The sequence below is a fragment of the Mus caroli genome, unplaced genomic scaffold, assembly GCF_978045245.1.
Source record: "Mus caroli unplaced genomic scaffold, Mus_caroli_1 scaffold_11, whole genome shotgun sequence".
Classification (NCBI taxonomy): Eukaryota; Metazoa; Chordata; class Mammalia; order Rodentia; family Muridae; genus Mus; species Mus caroli.
Genome location: NW_028227266.1, coordinates 82,704,041 through 82,720,683, shown reverse-complemented (window position 1 = coordinate 82,720,683; position 16,643 = coordinate 82,704,041). Strand labels below are relative to the sequence as shown.

General features: G+C 43.0%; 1 protein-coding gene across 3 annotated transcripts in view; it reads right to left on the bottom strand.

Annotated features, from left to right (window-relative positions):
- Bckdhb (branched chain keto acid dehydrogenase E1 subunit beta) overlaps positions 1 to 16,643 on the bottom strand; it is a 190,916-nt gene that overhangs the window by 163,957 nt on the left and 10,316 nt on the right. For all 3 annotated transcript variants that reach the window (XM_085827787.1, XM_085827786.1, XM_085827788.1), the window contains exons 2-3: positions 10,158 to 10,235; positions 9,064 to 9,132 (exon numbers count right to left, since the gene is read on the bottom strand). In XM_085827787.1, the coding sequence (XP_085683913.1) occupies positions 9,064 to 9,132; positions 10,158 to 10,235 (147 nt within the window). The remainder of the gene's footprint in view (positions 1 to 9,063; positions 9,133 to 10,157; positions 10,236 to 16,643) is intronic.

Genomic DNA, 16,643 nt, shown 5'->3' with positions numbered 1-16,643 from the left:
GAGGGAGGGAATGTGCCTCCCTGTATACTATAATAGCCTGTACATTAAGATTCCTGAAGTGACTTGGCAAGTGACAATATTAGCTTTGTGTCAAGCCGCCCTGAAGTGGCTACAGTTGTCATGCATACAGCTTCTACAGACCAAAAAAAAAAAAAAAAAAAAGTCTTCGAAAGAACTCAGCGGGTGATGTGATTTGTTTCAGGTTGAACAAAAGAGGATGATGGGAGAATCCAGGCATTCATGGTTGCTGGAGGCTAATCTGAACCATTACACACACACACACACACACACACACACACACACACACATACAAAAGTCTTCGTATCCACCTCTTCACCCTCATAATCCAGAAATCTAAATGAGCTACTGTTAATCACACTCCTTTATTGCCTGATGGTTTTTCATTTTCAGAAATCTAATAAATCATTAAAATGATAATCCCCAAAGAAACCTGAGCAATTAAACTGAGAGACCCACAATGCTATTTGGAGGAGGGGGAGTCTATTTTGTAACTAGCCTGACCACACCTAAGCTGATCTTTGACTCTCCAAGTCAGCAGCGACCACACGTCTGTTTTTAATTCTTCAACACCCATGGTTTTTCTTTGAAAAGGAGGAAGATGATGATGACAAGATACACAAACAACCATGAACAGTTAAATAGAGGCGGCACAGAAAACTAAGTGTTGAACTCTCCCAAGCACAGCCAAGATCATGGCGTGAACATCAAAAGGGTGAAAAATAAACCAAAAATGTACTTTAAAAAAAAAAAAAAAAACCAAAAATGTACTTTAAAAAAAAATGTAAGTGTGTGTTTTCCAGATGTGCATGCGTATCCTCGCAGGCCAGAAGAGGACATCAGATTCCCTGGAGCTTGAGCTTGAGTTCCAAGCCGTTGTGAACCATCCTATGTCGGTGCTGGCAACCGAACCTGGGTCCTCTGAGAGAGCAGCAGGTGCTCTTACCCAGTGGGCCATCTCTCTTACCTCACTGTTTCTTTACAATGTGTTAAATTCACAAACTACAAGTGTCTCAAAATGGGAACCCTAAATCTCTAAATGGGAATCCCTTCTAGAGGGGCTCATGTGGCTGTAGATATATAATTACTACAGCTGAAAAAAATGCAAACTACCAAAGGGTAGCTAAGACCACCACTTTCTAGCCTTCGCATACAGATCAGCCAGACCCAGGAATGGCAGGCAGCCATGTGCATTCAACCTGGTGAATTCTAAACTCTTAAGATGAATAGAATTTGTCTTTTTGGTGAGTGTTATTTTATGGCAAATCTCTCTTAAAATATTGCCAGGTATGGTGGGGTAAATCTTTAATCCCAGCACTCATGAGGCAGAGGCAGGAGGGTCTCCATGAGTGTGAGGCCAGCCCGGTCTACATAGGGTATTCCAGGCCAATCAGGACTACAGAGTAAAGCCTTGGTTTTAAAACAAAAAAGAAAAAGAAAGAAAGAAATGTGTTTGTGCTGGTTTTTATTCATTTGGCCTTGTTTGTCTGTGGTGCTGATAATTCATCCTAGGGCCCCACTCTTCCTAGGTAAATGTCGAACACTAAGCTCAATCCCCAGCTTTATCTAATGTGTAGAGCCTTATATTTATTCTCCATTAAAGGAAACACATCACATGTTCCCCAGTGATCTATGGCTAACTCGGACAATAAACTGGAAAGGCTTTACACCAAAGACTAGACTTGAGGCAAACAACTAGGAACACATAAAAAGTTTTTTAAAAAGTGAAATAATCAAAAATATTTCTAGCATACTATACTACAAAGTAACAAACAATACTTCCATCTATTAAAAAAACATCGATCGGCATGAAGAAAGACATGCAGAGGCTCGGGGATCCAGGCCTGGGAGGTTACCATAGCAAATCCATCCCCCAAGGGACACATGAGTTCATCACAGGCATACTTTCATACTTGGAAATATAAAAGACCTTTTACCGATTAACATATGGCTTTTCATAAAATACAAAGCCTCGCTGCTCTACTTCTAAATGGCCAAGTTTAAAAAAGACCCAAGAGCCAGTGTTGTGCTATGGACAGTCATGCTGATCAGCACTGGTCATGCTGATCTCAGTCTAGCTCCCCAGCGCCTGTTCACACTCACATCTGAAAAGTTTAAAATAAAACTGTGCCACCGTCAAAGAAGGCTGAGAAAAACTGGCTTAAGGGCATCCTATTCTGCGTGGTGATGCTTAAAATGTCAAAAAGAACACCTGTCTGCAGCTCTAACATTTAGTGTTTAATCAATTAAGGAGGGGGAAGAAATGGCGAAAATACCAGCTGCCAGCAGAATGACTTCATGCACTAGGAGAACCTGTCTGGGAGAAAAGAAAGAGCACAGGATTCTCAAACGTTCATCTCAGATGGACTTCTGTCCGCTGTTCCTCACTCCACAGATAACTCGGAACCTTCCAGCTTTGCTAAATTAGAGTTCCTCTTTCTTTCTTACTCTTCCCTTCCTTCCTTCCTTCCTTCCTTCCTTCTTTCTTCCTTTCTTTCAGTTTTGTGTGGGTTTGTTTTGAGACAGGCGCTTATGAGCTCATGTACCAGGCTGGCCTCAAACTCATCAAGTGGCTTTAAACACTTGATCCTCCTGCCTCTGTCTCCCAGCTGGGATGGGTTTGTCAAGTTATGGTGTCTGAATTCAGGGCTTCCTGCAGTTAGGCAAGCACTCTGTCAACTAAGCTGACATACATACATATAAGTTCTCTAGCTCTAGAACTCTTTATATTTTTTTTCTCTCTTACCCCTGTGTGTGTGTGGGGGGGGGGGGTGTCCCACTGTATAGCCTTGGCTGGCCTCAAACTTATGATGTATACCAGGCTGGCCTCAAACTCATAATGATCTGCCTGCCTTGACTCTGCCTTCTGGGATTAAAGGCGTGTGACATCACCCTGGGCTAAAAACTCTTTACAATTCTAACTTCTTTATAAAAAGGAACTGTATGGTCTACTTGCAACTGGTCACTCCGATGGCTAACCTCTCAGAACTTCCATTTCTGTGGCTTTTTGTGATAGATGATCTGTCTAGACCAAGGCTTCTCGGCCTCAGTACTACTGAGCCAAGAATCTCTGGGCTACACACAGCCTTCCTTTCTCTCCAACTCTGATATCCTATAAAGCATTAAATAGCTCATCCTCTTAAACGCTGTTTGTTGAACCAACCATTCATTGTTCAGAAGTACCTTTAAGGGAATGCTCACTTCATTTTTGAGAAATTAAAATATGGTAGCCACTTCTTTTTTTTTTTTAATTTATTTTTTTATTAGGTATTTTCCTCGTTTACATTTTCAATGCTATCCCAAAAGTCCCCCATACCCACCCCCCAATCCCCTACCCACCCACTCCCCCTTTTAGGCCCTGGGGTTCCCCTGTACTGGGGCATATAAAGTTTGCAAGTCCAATGGGCCTCTCTTTGCAGTGATGGCGGACTAAGCCATCTTTTGATACATATGCAGCTAGAGACAAGAGCTCCGGGGTACTGGTTAGTTCATATTATTGTTCCACCCATAGGATTGCAGATCCCTTTAGCTCCTTGGGTAATTTCTCTAGCTCCTCCATTGGGGGCCCTGTGATCCATCCAATAGCTGACTATGATCATCCACTTCTGTGTTTGCTAGGCCCTGGCACTGTCTCACAAGAGACAGTGGTAGCCACTTCTGTCAACTTGAATTTTAATAGATTCCAAAGTGGTCATTTGTAACAAAAAAAAATGATTAAAAAAAATCAACAAAGCAAATAAATAGGTCAATACAAATGAAGTATAAATTAACAGTATTCCATCTCGTTTCTGAGGGTAATTCCACCAATTGAACAAAAACATAAGAAACTGACAACACACACACACAGTTCAATAGGACAAACAAATCATATATTCCATCTCTCCAAAGAATTCATGTTTTTATAAGGTGTTTCATAAGGGTTTTCTTTAGCACCAAAACCCTCATCTCACCAACCCCTGTCCTTCAGTGCAGGCTTGTCACTGAGTCCAAGAGCAAGGCCATCAGTCAGATGAGCCTTTCAGCAGGAGGAATGTATAGCAGAAGGCCATTCGCTATGCTGACGATATTAATATCATTATTCAGAGAAAAGTTTGGGACCTGTCAAAAAGCTATGCCTATGCCCCTCAGGTTTGAAACTAATCTGGAAAAGACACTTCTTAAAATAATATTCAACAGTGCTTAAGGTATTCAGAGAGCAATACATGGGGGGGACCAGAAGAAAGCACAAAAGATCGCCTGAAAGTGTGGAGAAGAGTCCATGGGGTCTCCTGGCCTTCCGTCTCCACCCTACCAGTGAGGACAGACGCCAAAAGCCAACTGCCAAACACGGGCACGTCGTAAGATGCATCTTCTCTCTTGCCTCAGGATTATCCTTCTTCTCCCTCCCAACTTCAGCATCCTAAGGTATCTGGTTATAAAACTCCATTGGTGTTAGAGAAGAGAAGAGCTAAGCGGTTATATTCGCTCTCCAAGCTGCTACAGCAGCCACACGTATGAACGAATGGATGCAGTAATGGAAAATCCCCAGCGCCTGAGAAAAGGCAGATGCCGGCTCCTTCAAGTTCTCTTTCTCACCTAAGTTTCCTGCAGTCAGTGGGCCAATGAGAGTCTAAGAAACGCAGCCCAGCAATATTTATAGCAGTGCAGAATGGCACGGTGCAGATTGTAGCTTTAGGAGTTATTTGTGTTTATGTGAAGGGGCTTTGGGTAGAGGCCAGAAAACTGAAAAGTGGGCCATGAGGTATAGGGGTGGGGGATGGCTTGGGAGGGGTGGGGAGGGAAATAGAAGACATGGGGTATAAAAGTGGAAGTGAGGATTCTGGTGAGGGGAGGGTTCAAGCAGGAACAAGGGAAGGGAAATGGGGAGGCCCGAAAATGTGGGGAAGATGCACAGAATCATCCAAAGCTAGGTACGGATGAAAACGCTGCCATTAAGAAACCTGTTATTTTGTGTGCTAACTTAAATATATTTTTAAAGGAAAAAATTATAAATGCATACAGCAGTTTCATAGAAGACATACACCTCGCACACAGGGTCAAAGACGACTGTTGCATATGCACGTGACCTTCAACAGAAGAGTACCTTCTCCCCACAAACTAAAGAATATAAACTATTCTCTCCATCTTTGCTTCCCTGGAAGTCTGCCAGCTCCGTCCGATGCTGCTCTGAGACAGATCTCAGCGCCCAACGCATTTAAAGCTGCCATTTGGTACACAATGAATTGCTGGGGACATATCATTCTATTGCTCTTAATTTCCAAGACAGTCAGTTTGTTCTATCAAAGGACAGGGAAGGAAAAGAGAAACGGTTTGAAGCTTTTTATTTCCCATTCATCCTGGCCATCTGAGTACAAAACAAGCCAGTAGCTCTCTGTTTAGTGTGGGCTCTAATCATGCAGCCCTTTCACGGTAATACGAAGCAGTGTCCAGCTTTCCAATACTACATCAATAAACCTGCAAAACTTCAATCTTTACCTCCTGATGTATGCAAAAGACTTAGCCATGGTTCTACACCAGCACAATGCTCAGCTCTCATTGAAAAGCACAGACTGCCACCTACTGGTCATGAGCCTCCCTGCACTATACACACAAGGCTTCTCAGAATAGAAAGCTTGGATATCTCGGTCTGCTTTCTATTGCTGGGGGAAAAAAAACACTGTGACCAAAAGTAACTGGGAAAGGAAGGGAGTTCACCTTACGGCTTCTTGTCTGCATGAAAGGAAGGCAGGGCAGGGACTCAAGGCTAGAACCGAGATGCAGGAACTGAGCCACAGACCATGAGAGAAAGCTGACTAAGTGGCTTGCTCTCCCAACACTTGCTCCACTTGCTTTCTTACACAACCCAGGACCACAGGCCCAGGGATGGCACTGCCCACAGTGGGCTTCGCCCTCCCACACAGATCATTAATCCAGAAAATTGCCCCACAGGTGTGTCCACAGGCCAGTCTGATGGGGGCATCTTCTCGGTCAAGGTTACCGCTTCTCAGATGACTCTAGCTTGTGTTGAGCTGTTGAGAACCAACAGAGTCAGTTCATCATATAAAAAAAAAAAAAGTATCTTCAACTATACTTTTACAATTTTTTTTTGTTTGTATAAATTACTTAAACTCCACAAAATAATGGTAAGCAGACATGTCTATGTGAAACTGAAAATTTCCTGGAGTACACTCAAAAGAGCAGAGATTATTTTTTAAAGTATTTATTTGATTTTTGGATGTTTGTTCCTTTCCTTTTTTCTTTCTTTTTTTTTTCTTCTTTTTCATGCCATGAATCAGAAATATTTCTGTGAGCTCTCCAACATCCACATTACCTTTTAGTTCTGAAAACAGAACTTAGTCACAGAGCAGTAACTTAACTGTCCGTCCCCATCAGGTACAGACTGAGATTTGAACTCACAACCCACAGCACCTTTGCACACTGGCGCTATGAGTGACTCTGACACAATGCTAAAGCTAAAGATGTCCACATGAAAGACCCTGACTCTGGATCTGGCCTTCTCCTCACTTTCACGCTTTCCCAGATAGAATCTCTAGCGTACACCAGGCAACTGTGTTTAAATCTGTCTGTCTTGTGTGCTTACTGGTGTTTATTTACGTGTTTTTCTGATCATGAATTTCTGACCTCAAACAACCTTCCTTAGATCATTGCTGTCTTTGTTACATTCGTGTATCAAAGTTCACTGAAACTGAACTAAAATTGTCTACAGCATTAGACTGTGGTCTGCCCCATCCTTTAAGGTTCTCAAATCCCAGGTCTCGCAGACAGATCTGCAGAGTTCAGTGAAAGCTGACAATCAGCATACTGTGGGACTCTAAGGTGAAGATTTGGGGTAGAATAGCGAATCTATGACTCTCAAGCTCAGAGTAGAGGTATAAATTACAGGAAGAAAGTCACAAGTTGCTCGTAGGACAACAAGAGGAAACATGGATGAAATGCCCCACACAGAATGGATTCGGTAAAGAATCATACATGTGACCTATGGGGAGAGTCAGGAAAACTCTCTTCTCCCCTACATCACACTGCGTCAGCTGAAGAGGGACTGCCCTCAGAAGCACGCAGCTGCACCACACAGAGAAAACACCACGTTGTAAAAAAGCATAATTCAGCCAGGCGTGGTGGCGCACGCCTTTAATCCCAGCAGTCGGGAGGCAGAGGCAGGTGGATTTCTGAGTTCGAGGCCAGCCTGGTCTACAAAGTGAGTTCCAGGACAGCCAGGGCTACACAGAGAAACCCTGTCTCGAAAAACCAAAAAAAAAAAAGCATAATTCTGCCTTTTGAATATTAATATATACAAACCTATTCAGACATGCTCCAGAGGTAAAAATATTCCGATGTACCCAGTGATCGTCTCTGGAAATACCTGAAGGATGTTTACCCTCTCCTCTATACGTCCTGAAACAGTATACAATGTACACTCATCTCTCTGAAATCAAATGGATAAAAGTTTCTCTTTTTTCTCTCTAAAGATTTAAAAGTTGCTAAGAGTCTGCAGTACAGAAGACAGCCTTCTAACCAACTTCTTCCGCTCTCAAAGGCTCACAGAACACACAGCCAGGAGGAAGCAGAGGATTGGAACCCCATTATCAGTGGCAGAAAAAAGAACATGCTGACTGTTCTCAGTACACCACATGGAACTCAATACCCCGGACCTCAAGAATGGTGCAATGGGGAAACACAATACTTTTGTTAAAGCTTTTAACCACCCTCACTGCCCATTCAGAACATACCTGAGCACTCCGGGGCAGAAGCCACGGGCAGATAGATGACTGACATCAACTTCTAAGCCTGAATGTGCCTGCTTTGAGATTAGGCAAGAGTGAATGAAGAAATAAAGCACGGGGCACCTAAGACTCATCATTAACAGTAAAAGAAGAAACGCATTCATTAGCGAGTCAGAGGGCTGAGCATCCTTAGAATCAAGGCAAGCTCGGACGGCTCTACCTCCGAGTGAAAAGACAATGAAATCGGCCTGTAGAAAGGAAATGTGTGCCATGCAAGAGACACAGATTGGCTGTGAGCAAAGGCTCAGAGAAGGGGCCGCAGCTGGTGGACTTCAGTGTCACCTTGGCCAGGCCACAGTGCAGTTACATTTACTCAAACACAGCTCTAGACACTGCAGCAGAGATGCTCTTTAGCTATGAAGAACTTTTAAGTCCTCTAAGCAGAGAACACTTCACAGGACAGAATGGGCTTTTTCTGGTCTTTCCCAGATTTGAAGTGTGAGGTTTCCCAAAGGAAACTAAATTTGGCTTCAAGACTCAACTGTAGGAATCCTGCCTGAGCTTCCCTACAGACTGGCCAGATCTCCACAACCATGTACACCAATGCTGCAATACAAATTAAATCTCCACCAGTGTCTTAGTTAGAGTCTCCATCATCGTGAAGAGATACCATGACCAAGGCAACTCTTATAAAGGGCAGCATTTAATGAGGGCTGCCTTAATAGGTTCACAGTTTCAGTCCATTATCATCAAGCACGGCAGCGTGCAGGCAAACAGGGTGCTGGAGAAGCTACGCGTTTTACATCTTGATCCGACTGCAGCCAGGAGAGGGCTGACTGTCTCCCAGGCAGTTGGGAGGAGGGTCTCAGAGCCACCGCTATAGTGGCACATTCCCTCCAACAAGGCCACACCTCCTAATAGTGCCACTCCCTGGGCCAAGCATATTCAGACCACCAGAACCACCAACATCAACAAAATACCCACTCTTACCAACACAGACAAACGGGAAGAATCTTGAGTTAGAGACAACAGGGCTGAGCTTGACGACAGTGATGGCAAGAGGAAGGGGTCCTTGGATAGATGAATGATGCAACAATCCATGTTGTGAACTGTTTGGCAATTTGTGATACGTGTAGTATGAACTACATTAGGAGATTCCAGCTAGGTCAGATTTGGAGAAACCCAGCCCATAGAACTCCGCAGGGTGTTGCCAAAATAAAAGGAACCCAACCAAACAATAATACAGCACCGTTTCAGACATGTCTTATATTTTCAAGATCCTTAAGTATTCTACTGAATGCTGTTTACATAGCTAGTAATTTACCGTATTTGTCTCGTAAACCAACGGTGCATCGGAAGACTCCACCAAAGGCAACATCTTCACCAAATATTACTGAAAAAAAGATTGTTGAAAGGATATATTTAGTATGCCCCAAATTTTGAGTTATGAAAAATAAGAAACTTAAATATTTAGATTTGAAATTATGCATATACATACATACTCATATCTGTGTAATACAAAAGTGGTATGCATACACACACATACATATATATATGTGTGTATATATATATATATATACACATATATAATATCTGTTTGCATATATCATACATATGTGTAAATATGTACATATAATCCTTGTATGTATAATACATATATGTGTATACATACATATACACACACATGTATATACAAACACTCGCATGTAATTACGTATGTATATACAAAATCAACCAAACTTTAAGAACTCGGCAAGATCAAGAGGCTCAGCAGTTAAGAGTGAACCCTGACCTTGTGCATAGGAATCAAGTTGGATTGCCAGCACCCACAGTTGTTAGGTGGCTAACAACTTCCTGGACTCCAGCTCCAGGTCAATCTGACACCTCTAGCATCTCTAGCCTCCATGGGCACTTGCACTCACATGTATATACCCACATATAGATAACATACACATAACTAAAAATAAGATAAATTTTAAAAATTAAATTAATTGTAAAATTCTTTCAAAGATGTGCAACACATACACTAGCAAACTTTTTTTTCAACCACAAGGAAAAACGAAATCATGACACTGGCAGGAAAATGGGGGGAACCAGAAATCATTACCTTGATTAAAATAAACCAGACTCAGAGAGATAAAATAAATACCACCTGTTTTGCCTGTTTTCTCTCATATTGAACCTAGGCGTGTGTAAGAGTGCTTGTGCTTGCATGCGTTTGTGCGTGCATGCATGTGTGTGTGTGTGTGTGTGTGTGTGTGTGTGTGTGTGACCAGTGAGGTTATCATGAGAGGACTAAAACAGATCTTAAGGGAAGGAAGAGGAAGAGAGGAATAAATTTGACATTGAAAGCAGAATGGGGACAGCCTAAGGGTAGGGAAGCAGGTGAGGGGAAGGAAACACATGCACTAAGTTTACCTGCAGTGGGGTCTTTGGCTAATGAGTTATCCAGGGCACTTGTTATTGACTGGAAGAGGTTCATCTTCTGAGTTTGCCCTGTGAAAAGTAAAGTCATATTGTATCAAAACTTATACGGAAAAAATGACCAGTTTCTTAACAGTTGTTATAACATGGTCTTAAGAACAAAATAAAAGGGCAAGGTAGGAAGAAAGGTCCAGAATCTATCACAGCAATTTACCTAATGGTCTGCAGAGATCCCAGATCTCTAAAAGTGGCACATGCAGTAAGCATCCAGAGGTGGGTGGATGAGGTAAACCCTAAGTTGTTAAACAATGTCTAGAAAAGTAAGCAAATGGAGAGAAATGACCCAATGGTGAAGTGTCTGTACACAAAAGCTACAACTTTCGGTAGAAAAGGAGCAAGAGGGACCCAGACAGTGCTGGAAGAGAGCACCCTAGCCAGGTGTTATGAAACAAAGGTATAAAGAACGCGCATGGTCAGTGGCCTGTGTTTAATCTGATGACAACGGCAAATGGCCATAGCCCATGAAACAGTAAGGAAGGCTAAAGATAAACTCTGGAGTGCAGAACCAACTGTTGGTGCTGGGACAATACTACAGTATTTTCTGTAAACATATCAGACTCAGTCCTTCCTATTGTCCTACTGCTTAAAATGTATGCAGGCCAGTGCCTGTCTCCATAAAGTCTTTGGGAAGGAATATATGAAGCAATACAGGGAAGGAACTTAAAATAGTGTCTCAAAAACCAACGGTACACTGGAAGACTCTGCCAAAGGCAGCATCTTTACCAAATATTACTGAAAAATGATGTTCAAAGAATATATTTTAATCCCTAAATGCAGAGGGAAAGCAAGATGTCAATCGTTAGATTCAGGTTTGTTCATGACCCTCTCAAGGTCATCAAAAGCTTTCTCGGACAGAATTCCTAATGTTGCAAATTAAGACTATGCATGACTTTGAAGCTTTAAACAAACTAAGTGCTGGCCGAGGAGCTTCAGACCATCTCCTCTCCTACAGCATTCAGAGCACACACAGGCTTCACGTGAAACTTCTGATAAACAGTCCAGTCCTTACCTTAGCACTTTATCTACCTCCAACTCCTGCCCCACTCTGGCCACTATTCCTCTAACCTCCATGCTCGTTAAAGTCACCTAATGTGAGGCACACTCAAGGTCTAATAGCCAGCATGGGTCATAACAGCTCTTGCTGTGGCCTTCAAACCTGGCCCTTCCTCCTCTTCCTTAGCCCACCAGACTCCCCAGTGAGCTCTTACCTCCGCCATCTTTAAGCCTTCCACTGTTCACTCAGCCTGACCACTGGCATCCTTCTGCCTGACCTCAGGTGTCTCTCTGATAGCTTCAACGCTGTGCATGCCCAAGCTTCAGGCCTGAGTAGCCCCATCAGAATACACTGCCTTCCCTCTGTACCCAGAATAATGCCCTGTTCATCTCTTGTTTCTGGAGACAATAAAAATTCATTCAGGGGCTGGAGAGATGGCTCAGTGGTTAAGAGCACTGGCTGCTCTTCCAGAGGACTCAGGTGCCCAGCACCCACATGGTGGCTCACAACTGCCTGGAACGCCTATTCCAGGGCATCTTACACCCTCACACAGACACATGTTCAGAAAAGCCATCAATGCGCATAAAAATAGATAAATTAATTTTTTTTAAAAAAGAAGAACTCATCCAGAAAGCATCATTATATCAGCCATGTCAAAGACCACAGTGCACCAAATGTCCAGAATTGCTTCATAAAGTGTTTTTCTTCAGGCTACGGCTGTTTCATTCAATAGTTACTTTCCTTAAATCTTTCTCTACCCGACTGTTCTAGTTTGCTTTACTGTTGCTGTCATAAACACAGTGGCCAAAAGCAACTTAGGGAAGAAAATGTTTATTTAATCGCACATGTTCTATGGAGTCCCCCACTGAGGGAGGTCGGGGCAGGGACTGAAGCTGGGGCAGGCAGCACAGAGAGATGCTGCTCGCTAGCTTGCTCCTTGGCTTCCTTACACAAGCCAGGACCACCAACTCAGCCTTCCACAACAATTGGCTATCAAGAAAATATTCCCTCAAACTGCCCTGAGGCCAATCTGAGGGAAGCAATCGCTCTAGGCTATGTCAAGTTGACAGCTGACATTAACTAAAAGGCCTATCTATGCTGCTAAAAGTTTTGGGTGATACAAAACATAACAGTTTAGGATGAACTTCTTCCTAATAGCAATAACATATCCACTCTCCCCGACTGCATACATGGAATGAAATAATATTTTTGCTTATTAGGATTTTCATAGTTAAGAACCTAGGGAGAATAGGGACCCCTTAAGAGCTGATCTCGTTTTTATTTTAATTTTGCTGACCATTTAATAGCAAATGCCACCACAAGACCTTTTCTCTTCCCAGAGCTAGGGACCAAACCCACATGTTGCCCAAGTGCGCCACCTCTGAGCTCCACCCTCAGCTCTCTTGATTCATATCACACTGCTGCTCAGCAAATTTTTACTAGAAAACCAATAAAATCGTACGGCCTGAGGCAGGAGGATTGTGAGTTCAAGGTCATCCTAGGCTATATAAGGAGCCCCCCTAGAATATATTCTTGTCACTATAAAAAAATGGCCTCGCCTTATGGGAAATAATTTACAAGTTATTTATGTTTCCGTGTCAGCACACAAATTACATTTTCACTAGTGGATATGTTTGCCAAATGCTGCAAAGGTTAGGGTTGGCATATTCTTTAGTACTGTCCCAAGTTCTAAATGACAATTCCGATACAGTAACATCTACTTCCAACTCTTCTTAAAGCTGAAGCACAGATGGTGTAGAAGAAGCCATTTCATTCACAGGTACAGCTTTATTTTATAGTCTCAGTGCGTAGCTGGCCTAGAACTTAAGACGGCCCTGCCTCAGTCTCCAGACACTGCTTTTCTGGATTATCCCTCTACTCTGATTCTTCTCTAGTTCCCATTAAAGCATCCCAAAGATCTACCCACAACTTAATATTTGACAGAACCCAAAACTGGACATACAAACACACACACAGTCTGTGGGGGGTGGGGGTGGCACACTAGCATGCAAGCACACATGTATACACACACAGGCTGTACTCTAAATGTAAATGAAAGGGCTTGGTTAGAGCTCAATGACAGAAGGCTTGCCCAGCGTGCCTGCTTGGCTTCAATCACCAGCAACATAAACGAACAAGAACAGAATAAAGTAAAAGATTCTATAAATCCAACTGTGCCTGTGTGGTATCTATGAAAGCCAGGGGTCAACATCTGATGTCTTCCTTTATTGTTTTGTTTGTTTGTTTGTTTTTGTTTTTGTTTTACTTTGTTTTAATTTGTTTTATTGACACCTTGTGGCCCTGGCTGGTCTGGAATTCACCACATAAATCGGCTGTCCTCTAACTCACAGAGATCCACCTTACTCAGCCTCCATGTGCTGGAAATAAAAGCATGTGCAAACACATCCAAATCCACCTTATTTTTTACTGTCCCTCATTGAACTGAGAGTTTATTGGCTAGACTGACTAGCTAGAGAGCTAGCTAAATTCTTCCTGTCCCAGCCTCCAGATGTGCGAGTACAGGCAATCCCCTGCCACAGCCAGCCTTTTAATTCCAGCACTGGGGAGACAGAAGCAGGCAGATCTCTGAGTTCACTGTCAGCCTGGTCAACAGAGTTACTTCCAGAAAAGCCAGAGTCCTACAAAGCAAACCACATTATGAAAGCCCTACAAAGACCACACTGGAATAATCCCCACGCCATGCACATCCACATGGCCCTATTGAGTCCCATCCCTGCCCACCTGAACTGTCCCATTTAGCATCACTGGCCCAAAAGTTCACCACTGAGACGTCTCTCAGTTCCATTACGAAAGCAGAACCTACACACATGACCCCCTGCAGCCAGAAGCCCCCTCTCACACCTCTGGGTACCTTTCTAAAACCTTGGCTAATAAACATCTTAGGAGCCATGACTGATCTGTCTTCTCCTTTCTTAGCACTGGAACATCACTCAAGGGTCATTTACTGCAGTAGGCACTGGCTTAATTATACTCGTGGTTGCTATTTTCTGTCCAGACTTCAAATCCCAGGAGGACAGGGTCATGCCGGTATCCAGAGCATCCAGCAGTTTGCCATCCAGAAAGAAATAAGACCGTGTGGAATGGATTAGTTATCAAGCTCACACATGCACACAATTGCAGGACCCTGTAACAAAGAGAGGCCAGGATATAACGTGTAACTAACTCTCTGTTATGCAGGGAGTGCCCACATAAGCCTAAAACAGGCATCGTCTGAAGTCTGCTAAGTTATTTATTCTCTGCGTGACTTAGTGAAAGCTGCTGATATCCAGTTTCCTCCTCTATATAAACAAAAGCAATGATATCAGAATACAGGACCACTGTGGAAAACCTTGAGGTGATGTCTATCAAGGAGCCGATAGTCAGTCTCCACTCCATGTTGGTATATATCATCTCTTTCACCTACCTACAGAGACTTATTCTATCACCCCAGCTGTTGAGTACCAAGCACTACGTGGATCATCTTACTAGGTTCCCACACTACAGGTGAAAGCAGTAAAATATACCAAGATTTAATGAGCTCGGACAATGTCACAATGCTGTGTTGTCAAGGGAGAAATAAATTCGGGCAGATACTGGCTCATTCATACAAGAGCAGCACTCGGGTGGCTGAGGCCAGAGGATCACCAGGAGACTGAGACCAGCTGGAGCTTTGCAGTGATTTCTTAGCCAGCCTGGACTAGTTTGAAAACTTTTCTTTAAATGAGAGGAAGGAAGAGGAAGAGAGAGGAAAAGAGGGAGAAAGGGAGGAAGAAGAAGCAAAGGATTGGGGAAAGCAAGGAAGAAGCACAAACCCACAGCATCTAGTGGTTAGGTGATATTGCCTCTGGGATGACAAAGTCAAAAGTGAGATGAAGAGGAAAATAATTAATGAAGTTCCTGAATGGTCAAAAGAAACTTGAAGGTGGTAAGTGATGTTAGAGGAAAGGGTCAGTCCTCGCTGAGATACACAAGAAGCAGTGTCTTCAGCAAAGGCCTGATGTAAGCTGAACAGAGCCAAGAGGTGTGAGAGCTTGCATTAAAGCACCTGCCCGTAACAGGAATAACATTAAAAGAGAACTCAGTGGAAATACACCTGGCAGCCAGGCTGAGCCAGTGACCTTCTGAAGGACATGTGGCCTCACCTCTTACATTTAAACACCTGAAAACAGAATTTATAGAGGAATTGTAATCCAGCAACCTGGCTGCTTTGGCAAGGAACCACACCCAAAGACCTTCTAGGTCTATGTGATGTGGCTAGAATGCAGTCATGCTCTGGATTACAATATGAGCTGGCTAGAATACAGACACCATGAGTACACACCTTTAATCCCCAACAAGGAAGGTCAGGTTAGTTTATAGAAGGAAGTAGCCATGTTTGAAAGCGACATCTAATTGAAAGGCAGACAAGGTGACAAATCAGAGAAAGATTTTACAGAATGGGTCAGATATAGGATACACCCAACTCTCACAACAACAGCACAGGAAAGAGGGGGTATTTAAGAGCAGCATAGGGAGAGAAGACAAGGTGTTGGAGGTAGTGTGTGTGTGTGTGTGTGTGTGTGTATGTGTGTGTAGCAGTTTTACCAGGTCATTTTTACAGAAACAGGTTGCAGAGAGAACACGCTAGATACAAGTGAAGACAGAATAAGCCAGAGAATGAGAAGGAGCCAAAAGATTGGAGCATACAGCCAGAGTTAGTATAAGGCCAAGTAAAACAATTTAGTAAGAAACCTAGAGAAGCTGACTGAATCAGTCAGCTTGGAAGATTAGATTGGACAGAGACTAGGAGCTTCCAGGCCTGGACCTAGGGATTGTTAGGACAAAGAAACACTCTGGGTTCAGCCCTAGCTGTGTATTTACACAGCTTCAGTACAACTCTCATCTTATCCCATCGTCTGAGGAGATAAAGCAACATCTAGCACCCAACATACTTAGAAGAAAAACCCAACATGATCAGAGAAGGAGAAAACCCACCAACATTGCAGAAAGCAGAGGACATCTGACAGAAACATGGCAGAAGACGGGGGACATCTGACAGAAAGCCACAGAGAAAAATTTGCCCCAGATCATCTCCAAAGAAAGCATCAGTTCTTTGAGTTTGGCTGGACACTGTAAGATACTTGGGGGAGACTCCAGATATGGAAAAATCTCTGAGACAATGAATCACAGTAAGGAACCCCAAAAGACAATTTTATTATATAGACAGACTCCTCCTGCATTAAAAAAAAATGGGAAGATCTCAGATCCCTTGAGAGCAAGGATAGAACATGAGGAGATATAAGCATTATTTAAAAAAGCCATCTAGGCAGTTACTGCAACTCTGTCCACCTGAGTAAACCCTTCCCTATTTTCAACTGCTATCTTTACATATTTCCTCCTTTAAAAAGATTACAAGAATAAATGTACAACAAGAAAAATAGGTGTAC